This window comes from Brassica napus, chromosome C9 (assembly GCF_020379485.1).
Source record: "Brassica napus cultivar Da-Ae chromosome C9, Da-Ae, whole genome shotgun sequence".
In the NCBI taxonomy this organism is placed as follows: Eukaryota; Viridiplantae; Streptophyta; class Magnoliopsida; order Brassicales; family Brassicaceae; genus Brassica; species Brassica napus.
In genome coordinates, this window is record NC_063452.1 from 2,474,819 (window position 1) to 2,483,257 (window position 8,439).

General features: G+C 38.4%; 5 protein-coding genes across 5 annotated transcripts; 1 reads left to right on the forward strand and 4 right to left on the reverse strand.

The window, feature by feature from the left end:
• Positions 1–496: 496 nt before the first annotated feature.
• LOC106397823 (DNA repair RAD52-like protein 2, chloroplastic) lies at positions 497–1,617 on the reverse strand. The gene is made up of 3 exons (XM_048769647.1): positions 1,127–1,617; positions 921–1,050; positions 497–830 (listed from the first exon to the last, which is right to left on the reverse strand). The coding sequence occupies exons 1-3, from the start codon at positions 1,468–1,470 to the stop codon at positions 693–695; spliced, it is 612 nt and encodes a 203-aa protein (XP_048625604.1). The 5' UTR covers positions 1,471–1,617; the 3' UTR covers positions 497–692.
• Positions 1,618–2,870: 1,253 nt separating this feature from the next.
• LOC106397511 (enoyl-CoA delta isomerase 1, peroxisomal-like) lies at positions 2,871–3,841 on the reverse strand. Its single transcript, XM_048769646.1, has one exon. It carries the CDS (start codon positions 3,784–3,786, stop codon positions 3,067–3,069), a length of 720 nt encoding a protein of 239 aa, XP_048625603.1. The 5' UTR covers positions 3,787–3,841; the 3' UTR covers positions 2,871–3,066.
• A 110-nt stretch (positions 3,842–3,951) lies between these two features.
• LOC111206297 (NADH dehydrogenase [ubiquinone] 1 alpha subcomplex subunit 2) lies at positions 3,952–4,681 on the forward strand. Its single transcript, XM_022702854.2, has 3 exons — positions 3,952–4,122; positions 4,223–4,329; positions 4,423–4,681. The coding sequence occupies exons 1-3, from the start codon at positions 4,037–4,039 to the stop codon at positions 4,524–4,526; spliced, it is 297 nt and encodes a 98-aa protein (XP_022558575.2). The 5' UTR covers positions 3,952–4,036; the 3' UTR covers positions 4,527–4,681.
• Positions 4,682–4,802: 121 nt separating this feature from the next.
• LOC111206296 lies at positions 4,803–5,816 on the reverse strand. Its single transcript, XM_022702853.2, has one exon. The coding sequence runs from the start codon at positions 5,574–5,576 to the stop codon at positions 5,037–5,039; it is 540 nt and encodes a 179-aa protein (XP_022558574.2). The 5' UTR covers positions 5,577–5,816; the 3' UTR covers positions 4,803–5,036.
• A 1,395-nt stretch (positions 5,817–7,211) lies between these two features.
• On the reverse strand, positions 7,212–8,068 carry LOC111206305 (40S ribosomal protein S27-2). Its single transcript, XM_022702866.2, has 4 exons — positions 7,961–8,068; positions 7,766–7,867; positions 7,655–7,683; positions 7,212–7,536 (listed from the first exon to the last, which is right to left on the reverse strand). Exons 1-4 carry the CDS (start codon positions 7,961–7,963, stop codon positions 7,416–7,418), a joined length of 255 nt encoding a protein of 84 aa, XP_022558587.1. The 5' UTR covers positions 7,964–8,068; the 3' UTR covers positions 7,212–7,415.
• Positions 8,069–8,439: the final 371 nt, after the last annotated feature.

The window sequence follows — 8,439 nt, forward strand, 5'->3', positions numbered from 1 at the left end:
ACGTTCCTAATTAAGCTACGCCCCTTCCTTTAATCCTCTTTCTTCTTATTTTTAAAAGCTCAAATATTCTAACAAACCCACTTAAAGAACACTTAAGGGACCCTAATAAACCTGCTCTTAGCAAAACAGATTTTGTCTGCTGAACTTGTCATTATGGCCTCATCTAACTCTGGTTAGAATTTAAAATAAATCGTGTTTAAGAAAAAATTGTTAAGCCCATTTAAAATCAGATACTTGCCAAGTAACCACAATCTCAAAGTAGCTTCGGTGGATCCATTGATTTAGAAGTCGAGGTGTGTATGTTTTTTGTGTTGTTTGAGGTTGATGATTCAAGATGATTAGTAGCTGAATGATAATTGTTGGTGGCAGCACCTCAGCTTACCTAGCTCAGGTGCTTGGCGAGGAACCATCTATAAGCTAAAAGCTAGACATGTCTATCCGTACACTTCCAGGGGATAACGGTCATCCTTTGCAACATGTACTGAGTTCAGATATATGGGTCCAAAGCTTCTGAGATCATGATGCTATATTACTCACACATATACACAAAAACATACAAAAAAATCTAATAACACAAGGGAAAAATGTATAAATCCAAAATGCTTATATTTTTTTATAACATAAGGGTCTGTCAACAACTTGATAGACGCAGCAACCAAAAACAAGGTAAGCACACTTGAAGTACACCAGTCCTACGACTCATGATAGAGATACAAGCCGAGACCAAACCGAGCACATGCTCTGCAGAATGCTAATTCCTCAGCTGCAGCAACTGGATCGTCTATGTGATTATCAGTCATCGTTACTGTCCCAGTAGATTCACGATGTGCCTGCATTACATGGAAACTTCAGGTTCTGAAAAGCGTGACACACAGAGAGAAAGAAAGACAACAACAAACTTTGAAGTCATGTAGCTTTACCTCGCCATCAGAGCCACGAATGGTGAGACGATAAACAACGGTGACACTACCGTTCTCAGAGTAAATAACATCTCGAACTTCCCCACACCAACCTGGTGCGTAGAAGCTGAGCATCCGGTTTGCATGGTACCTAAACGAAGACAAAAGGTCCAAGAACTCAGAAATCAAGAAGCAGCAGCAGCAACAACAAGGTTAGGGGAGAGTACCATGGGATGAAGCCAGAAGAAGCGGCATTGGATCCAGGACCATGGCTCTTGACGATGTTATCAGCGATCTTCTTGTTAAGATCGCGAAGAATCTCAATCAGAGGCCGAGTGATGGACGAGGAGGAGAACTTGTCGTCCATAGGGACTACATAGTTGGAGTTAGGAACCGCTCTTTGCTTCCAGGCGTCTCCTCCGACTCCAACGCCGCTGCATCTGACTCCTCGCCACGCCGTTGACGTTTCTTGGCGAACGGCGACGGTTCTTAGAGGGAAGAGTCTTTGGGAGGCGGTAGATGGGGCGGAGTTTCTGAAGACGGTCGTGGAGGTTTGTATTTGTGAAGACATTGTCGAGGAGGAGATGGAAGAAGACAAAGGAATTGAGGAAAACAGGAAAAGAGTGAGACGAGATTTGTCTGCTTCTTCTTCTTTTCTCTCTCTCTTTCTCAAGCAGTAGAGGTAGGTGGGATAGGTGGGGAAACCCAAACCAACCTCCCTTTTAAAGTTTTTTTTTTTTTAAATTGGTAACATATCTCATTAATGCATTTTAGATTTTGCTTCCATATGTAAACATTTGTAATATTATCTGACTTTGGTTTACATATTCAAAACTATACTCCCTCCAATGAGAATATAGTTTTGAGGTTTTTATTTATTTCACAAAGTTATAATTTTAGGCTTTCAATGTAATTTTTTAATTTTTTTATTCATTTTGTCCATATTAGTTAAAACAACTAGTATATATAATAATTTTTGTTTGTAAATTATTTATTAAAGTATGATTATTTTCGAAATTGTAATTTATTCTTAAACTATGTGAAAACTCCAAAACTACATTCTTCTTGAAACTGAGGAAGTTCTTAATATATTGATTTAATCCAATTTATTAACATTTATTTTTATTGAATTCAGCCGTTCATCCGTTACAAATCATTTTTTACATTTTATTGGCGCAAAAACAGTCCATTCTTCGGAAGTGGTTTGGTTCTTGAAGACGTCGAAGGGAGAATAACTATTAGTTTAAAAGATTTTTTACATCTTAAAATGTGATATTTATGTTTTGTTCCATTATTTTTATTCTTCGTTTACAAAACGTCCGAGCCGGTCTTCTTGCAAAAGAAACTAAGTCTCTGAGTAGTGTGTTTTCCCATGTTCAACCTTAGGTTCAAAACTAGATGGTTCTCGAGACCAACCTCTTTGAATCACTTTAATAAAATATGGAGTTTTGGATGGAAAAAAAAAGTTTTTTCATTTAGTTTTCGGTTATCTTCTGCGTGATCCTGATAGTCCACACAGGCTGGTTCAAGCTCCGTGGTGGACCATCTTCCTGAACCAGCAATGGTGACGATTCGATTGATTGCTAATCAGATTCATCATCATAAACATCCATATCCTCATCAAAAGCAGTCATATCAAGCTGGTAACGAAGTATCCCTCCTATTCCTCCGTACCCTGTGCAAAACTGAGCAATTTGTTAGTCACAAACTCCAACGCACAACTAAAACGCATGTACTCGTTAGCCAGCCACTCCAGCAATGACATCTTATCCTCCACATCCTAATCATTATTATCCACTTTAAAATTCTCAGCGTTGCCTTCTTGTTCCTTGTTCAGATGCTTTATCACAGTTTCACCAATAACACTGTTCTTTAAAACATATCTGTTGATGTCAAGGTTTTCCCTTACGATTAGCGTCTCAGCAGCATCTGAATCCAATTAATTTTGCTTTTAATTTATGGTTAGTTACATATTGACAAATCTAATTATTCATTCGTTTATTACATTATTTCCTATTTTACTATTACAAACCTACAATGTGTAAAAAGAAACAAATCTTATACCAAAAGAAAAGAAACAAATCTAACAAATTTCACTTGATCTCTATTTAATCTTTTATTTTTAATTTTATCAACTCGTACAAATTGGTTGAACAAAAAAAAAAACCTACAGTTTGGATCCACTGTTTCGCATTCTATTGGAAACACTCTCATTTGAACCAATCGTGTGGAGAACCTGTTTTAAAAGAGCCTCTCTCATCCCACCGTACACGTGTCCATCAACACCGCGTCTAACTAACTCCTCTCCCAACTTAACGGCGCCTTCAACCGTCTCCGCCGCGCTACCATAACTAAAATCCACGATTCCCATCTCCAAACCCCGCTCCGCCGTAACCTTCTCCGCCGTCAGCATCACATCTCTCCTCGCCGCCGGAGAACCGATCTTCATCCGTATCATCGCCGCAAACCACGGAGGAATCACAAGCTCGATGTCCAACTCGCTCATATACAGAAACCCCCGGTCGCGGCGCATCAGTACATAGTCGTGGCTCATCGCGAGAACGAACCCCGCGGCGGAGGCGTGGCCGGTCACGGCGGCGATCGTCGGCATAGGGAGGGAGATGAGGTCGGCGACTAGGGATCGGAGTTTGGAGTCCATGACGACGCGGAGAGAAGGATCGGAGTCGGCCAAGGCGAGATCGTAGCCGTTGGAGAAGAATTTTCCGTCGGAGGTTGTGATGAGGACCGATTGTGAGGAGGATGGATCGGAACGGATCTGTGTGATGGCGGAGGTGATGCTGTCGAGTAAGGTGGGGTTGAGACGGTGTTCTCCGTCGCCGGTGAGTTTCAGCAAGAAGAGTTGACCACGCTTCTCCAACGTACACATCTCCCTCCTCTGTGAGATTAGCAATTATGCGTATTAGATAATGTAATGTAGGTAGGTAGGGAAATGAAGAGACGTGACCCAGTCACGTTTTTACTCAGCTTAATGGGCTTGAGCCCAATACCTTCTTTCTACTAAGTTGGATCATTTAATGGGCCTAACAAATCATTTCATTTTCTAAAGCACAGGTCTCTCCCCTCCCGTCTCGTTTCGATTCTGTGTTGCGGCATTTGGAGAGTGAAGAGAAGAGGCGATGGCATGGAGAGGAAACATATCGAAGTCTCTCAAAGAGCTCAGGATCCTTCTCTGTCAATCTTCTCCCGCTAGCGCTTCCACCAGGTTCTACTCCACCCTTCCCTCCTTTCATTTCCCGGTTTGATCAAACCAAATCTGTGCGATTAGACCATTCAATTATTATTATTTTTTTTTTATGACTCAGGACTTTCGTGGAGAAGAATTACAAAGAATTGAAGTCTCTAAACCCAAAGTTTCCCTTCCTGATCCGCGAATGTAGCGGGATCCAGCCTCAGATGTGGGCTAGATATGGTAATCTCTCGTTGATTTTTTTATCTGATGAATGGAGTTTGAATATATGTTTATTTGTGCATCCGTTAATATGTGATTGGGCTTGTGGTGCAGATATGGGAGTGGAGAGGTGTGTAAACTTGGATGGGATGAGCGAGACACAGATTCTCAAGTCTCTTGAAGACCTTGTGAAAGCTGGAGGAGCTACAAAAGCCTGAGGCTGTTTCTTTTCTTTCTTTTTTTTTTTTTTGTTTATCTAGATGATCTCGAATAAGCTAATAACTGCAAACACTCAATTTTACATTTCCTGTCATTCTATTTACTTTGTAACTCTCTGGTGTCATATCGCCTTTCGTTTTGAGTTGTTTTCTTATTTGTGTGTGTGTGTGTGTGATCATTCCGTACGATTGTTGAAAGCATAGAAAGGAGGGAATAAACAAAGCAAGCGTAGAGACCATTTAAAAGCAATTATGATTATTGTGAGGTTTGTGATCGATATGACAGTCATGATTTCTCAATTATTATTGGGAAATAACAAACTGGAAAACACATATAGGAAAGCTAATCCTTCTTTCAATCCAACTTGATAATTGAAAACACATTAAAAAAGATCATAATGTTTGATCCTATAGAAAAATAAGAAGATCAAAGGATTTATGATCGACAACACAAAATATAAACGTTAGCAAAGATCGTAATATGAATCTATTCTTATATGAATATGAGTTCTATGTGCCTCGGGCTAGCATTTCTTGATACCTCTTGAAGGACAAGAGTTTTTGGAGCTTCATCTGCTTATGAAACCTTGAAATGAAGAGATCTGCGACATGGTCGATCTCGTCTTCTAGCTTGAAACTCTCTCCTTCCTCTTCCTTCGAGTTCTTCACCATATCTATCACGGAACCTTCCTCCAACTCCCCAAAATCCTCCTCTCCTTCGAACAGCGTGTGCCTCAGATCAGGATACTTGTCGTTTTCCTCCTCTAGTACGTCGTAACTCTCATGATGAGCCACTGTGGATGCACCACTGTTGTAGAGGATTATAGCCTTGCTCTCGTCTCGGTCTTGGTCTTTATCAGAATGACCTAGGAGGTTGTGGATCTTGTTGGAAATGGAACGGAACCCGAGATTCTTGTGTTTCACGAGAGACAACACCATGAGTCTTGTTTTGAATGCACTTGTTTTGTTCTTTACCGCTATAGATTTAGCCTTTGCAACTGAGCTCAAAAACGCAACGATCTGTTTCATCAATGCCGTAGCTTTCTTCATATTTGTAATCTTTGCAAGAGCTATAAGCTTTAACCAATAAATTGTTTATGGTGTTTGTATAATAATGTATAAGAAGATGTTGCTTAATTAGCATGGAAAGGAACATTGGTGGTCAGAGCCTTGAAGGGTTTATATAGGAGTCATGAGTCTTGTCGCATTGTTTGATTAACGGCTATATGGTTTGCTTAATGACGGAGCAATCTTCCCAAAATGCGACACGTGGAGATACACCATTTGATATAGTGGCTCTCTAATACTTTTTCTGTATAACCTTTATGGCCTTTATCATATGTCACGTTCCCTTTCATCCAATTGCATCCTGCCTACATTTCAGGAATGTATTATGTATGCATATGAAATGTCTTTTGTATTTTGTTAAATGAATCTTGATTACGTTTAGTTTGGTTTGTAAATGTGACCTGACGGGTTGCTTTGGCGACGAGTTGGGTAGGTTCTTCTTTCTTATAAAGTATAAATCATACTATTAAATTTAAACGAATAAAGTGTATGTTATGTAACTTATGTTTCGATATTAGAATTCATGTTCACTACGTCATATAATATACGTTCGGTCGTTTCTCTATCACTAATTCTCAATTTAAAGATCTGATAGAGAAACGACTTTTGTTATGTAACTTATGTTTCGATATTAGAATTCATGTTCACTACAAAAGCAACTTGACAACTATACGATCAAAACAAAAGTGTCATTTAATTTGTAACCCAAAAAAACCTTCATCCAACTTATGAAAGAAAATATTAGAATCGGAAAGATGTTTTTTTTTTAAAAGTTACATGCAGCTTTAGAGATCCAGCGGCAACGTAAATTCATTGTACTTCACTGCTCTTTATAAAAATTGCTTTTATATTTTTTTTTTCATTCTGAAGTTATTCTTTATTTACTTTTCTAGAAACTGGATGAGGAAAAAAGGAAGAGATGGAGGAAACTGACTGCATGTGATGGGTATTGTATGATTGAAAAGTGTTTTACGCACTTGGTCTCACATTTCAAGGCGCCGCGAATTTTCTTGCTCCATGATTTAAAGTAATAAGCTTTATAAGATTCTCTCTCACTTATTGCCAGACTTTGATCCTCACTCTACATATGTAGTTTTCTAGATATTTTAGATTTTACACATTATACTTAGTCTTGTGGTTTATCAATATTAGTTTAAAGTGTGAATCCGTATTCAAACCTCACACTCAATAGAATGTTTAGACTGATACTACTATGTTTACGCATCTGTGTTTTTCTTAGATTTAAAAACCATGTACATACTTTCATACTTGTGACAGAAAAATATTGAATATACGTATTTTGCTTTCGGTTTAAGAGTCAAAGTCACGGTTCTAATCTCAATGTTGGGGTCAACGGGAATATGGCCCAAAGGCCAATAACCTCTTCTTATGAATTAGTAAACAGACAACTGAGATTGCTAAATAGACATGCTATTAAAGCACTGCTTAATGAACAGAGGCTAACAAAAACGAGTCCAATTCATCAATTAAGATAACACTAATCTGATAGCTCAACTTTTTCAAGACATTGAGTTTCTTCTAATCACATATACGTATTACAAAATGCTTTTCAACAAGCCATCATAAGTGTGTTTTATATAAGCAATAAACTTCAAATTTAACAACTCAAGATTGATTAAACTCGGAGGATGAAGAACTCAACTAGTAGTTTGATGATACCTTAACAATCTTCTCATAAGCAAAACACAAGTTCAATAAAAACAACTAAGAAGAGAAAACCAAACTGAATAAAATATCTGATATCTCACATCAAAATTTGTGAAAAAGAAGATAAACTTTTGTGTGAAATCTCTCATCCTCTCACTTTTTCCTGAAAGAGCAACCCTCCGTGAGCCTAGCTTTACCACCGGTGGGCTGGCACAGAACCGTCTGACAGTTACCACACACTACAACTGTTTGAGAGTGACTGAACACAGTGGTTCTGCGATTAACACCACCACCAAACAACATAGAGGTTACTAAAGTGTAAATCTCTTCACATCACTACTGATAATCATTTTATATTAAATTTATCTAAATCAATTCTCAAGACAACTTACATGTTGAAGCATCCCTGGCACTTAACGTCCTGTACACACAACACACAAACATCAGACTTTAATTTGCATCGAATCTAATTTTAACTTACGGATGGGATAAAGAAAAGGTACCATGAAGAAGGAGTTGGGAGATTGCACGAGACGCTTGAGCTTGTGCTTTCTCTTCTCGAGCTCAGCGGGAGGGTTCAGCAGATCGATGTCGTTTTGGAGAACCTGAGAGCCACACATCCAAAAAAAAAGATTCAAACAAAGCCATCAAGAGAAAAAAAATAAGAAAAAGGAGAAACAAAACCATGAAAACTTCACCATGATTGTTGTTTGTGAGAATGCAGCAACGAAGACGAATTGGTGAAACCCTAGAGGGAGGATGCAACTGCCTAATTCACTCTCCAAATGCGGCTGGAGATTTTTTCTACGGACATTATATATGGATGACAAAATTTTGGGCCCAATTGACCCAGCCCATTTACACATTTGAGTGGATCATCATAATAATTTTCTTTTCAATTTATTAATTTCCTCCTCTCTTTGATTTATTCAGGATTCTTAGCATTATTATTGGAGGTTCTTTACGGTGGGGTTCTATTTATTAACTTTTAACTAAGAAAAACTAAGAACTTTCTCTTAAAACTCTTGTTTAAGAGTCGATTTTTAGTTTTTCTTACTTAAAGTTAAGAAACGATTCTTATATTACGGTAAAAACTTCGTCCTAACAACTTCCCGATAAACATGACTTTAGGGTGGGTTGAACCCCCTTATAAACATGCCAAGCAAACAAAACTAAA

Excerpts from the sequence above, each read along its gene's own strand:
- LOC106397823 (XM_048769647.1), bottom strand. The coding sequence starts at position 1,470 with ATGTCTTCACAAATACAAACCTCCACGACCGTCTTCAGAAACTCCGCC. Across the intron at positions 1,051-1,126 it reads TCTTCTGGCTTCATCCCATG|GTACCATGCAAACCGGATGC; the intron begins GTACTCTCCCCT and ends GTCTTCGTTTAG. Across the intron at positions 831-920 it reads TTCGTGGCTCTGATGGCGAG|GCACATCGTGAATCTACTGG; the intron begins GTAAAGCTACAT and ends CATGTAATGCAG.
- LOC106397511 (XM_048769646.1), bottom strand. The coding sequence starts at position 3,786 with ATGTGTACGTTGGAGAAGCGTGGTCAACTCTTCTTGCTGAAACTCACC.
- LOC111206297 (XM_022702854.2), top strand. The coding sequence starts at position 4,037 with ATGGCATGGAGAGGAAACATATCGAAGTCTCTCAAAGAGCTCAGGATC. Across the intron at positions 4,123-4,222 it reads CCCGCTAGCGCTTCCACCAG|GACTTTCGTGGAGAAGAATT; the intron begins GTTCTACTCCAC and ends TTTATGACTCAG. Across the intron at positions 4,330-4,422 it reads TCAGATGTGGGCTAGATATG|ATATGGGAGTGGAGAGGTGT; the intron begins GTAATCTCTCGT and ends CTTGTGGTGCAG.
- LOC111206296 (XM_022702853.2), bottom strand. The coding sequence starts at position 5,576 with ATGAAGAAAGCTACGGCATTGATGAAACAGATCGTTGCGTTTTTGAGC.
- LOC111206305 (XM_022702866.2), bottom strand. Across the intron at positions 7,684-7,765 it reads CTCCCAACTCCTTCTTCATG|GACGTTAAGTGCCAGGGATG; the intron begins GTACCTTTTCTT and ends TTGTGTGTACAG. Across the intron at positions 7,537-7,654 it reads TGCCAGGGATGCTTCAACAT|AACCACTGTGTTCAGTCACT; the intron begins GTAAGTTGTCTT and ends TGTTAATCGCAG.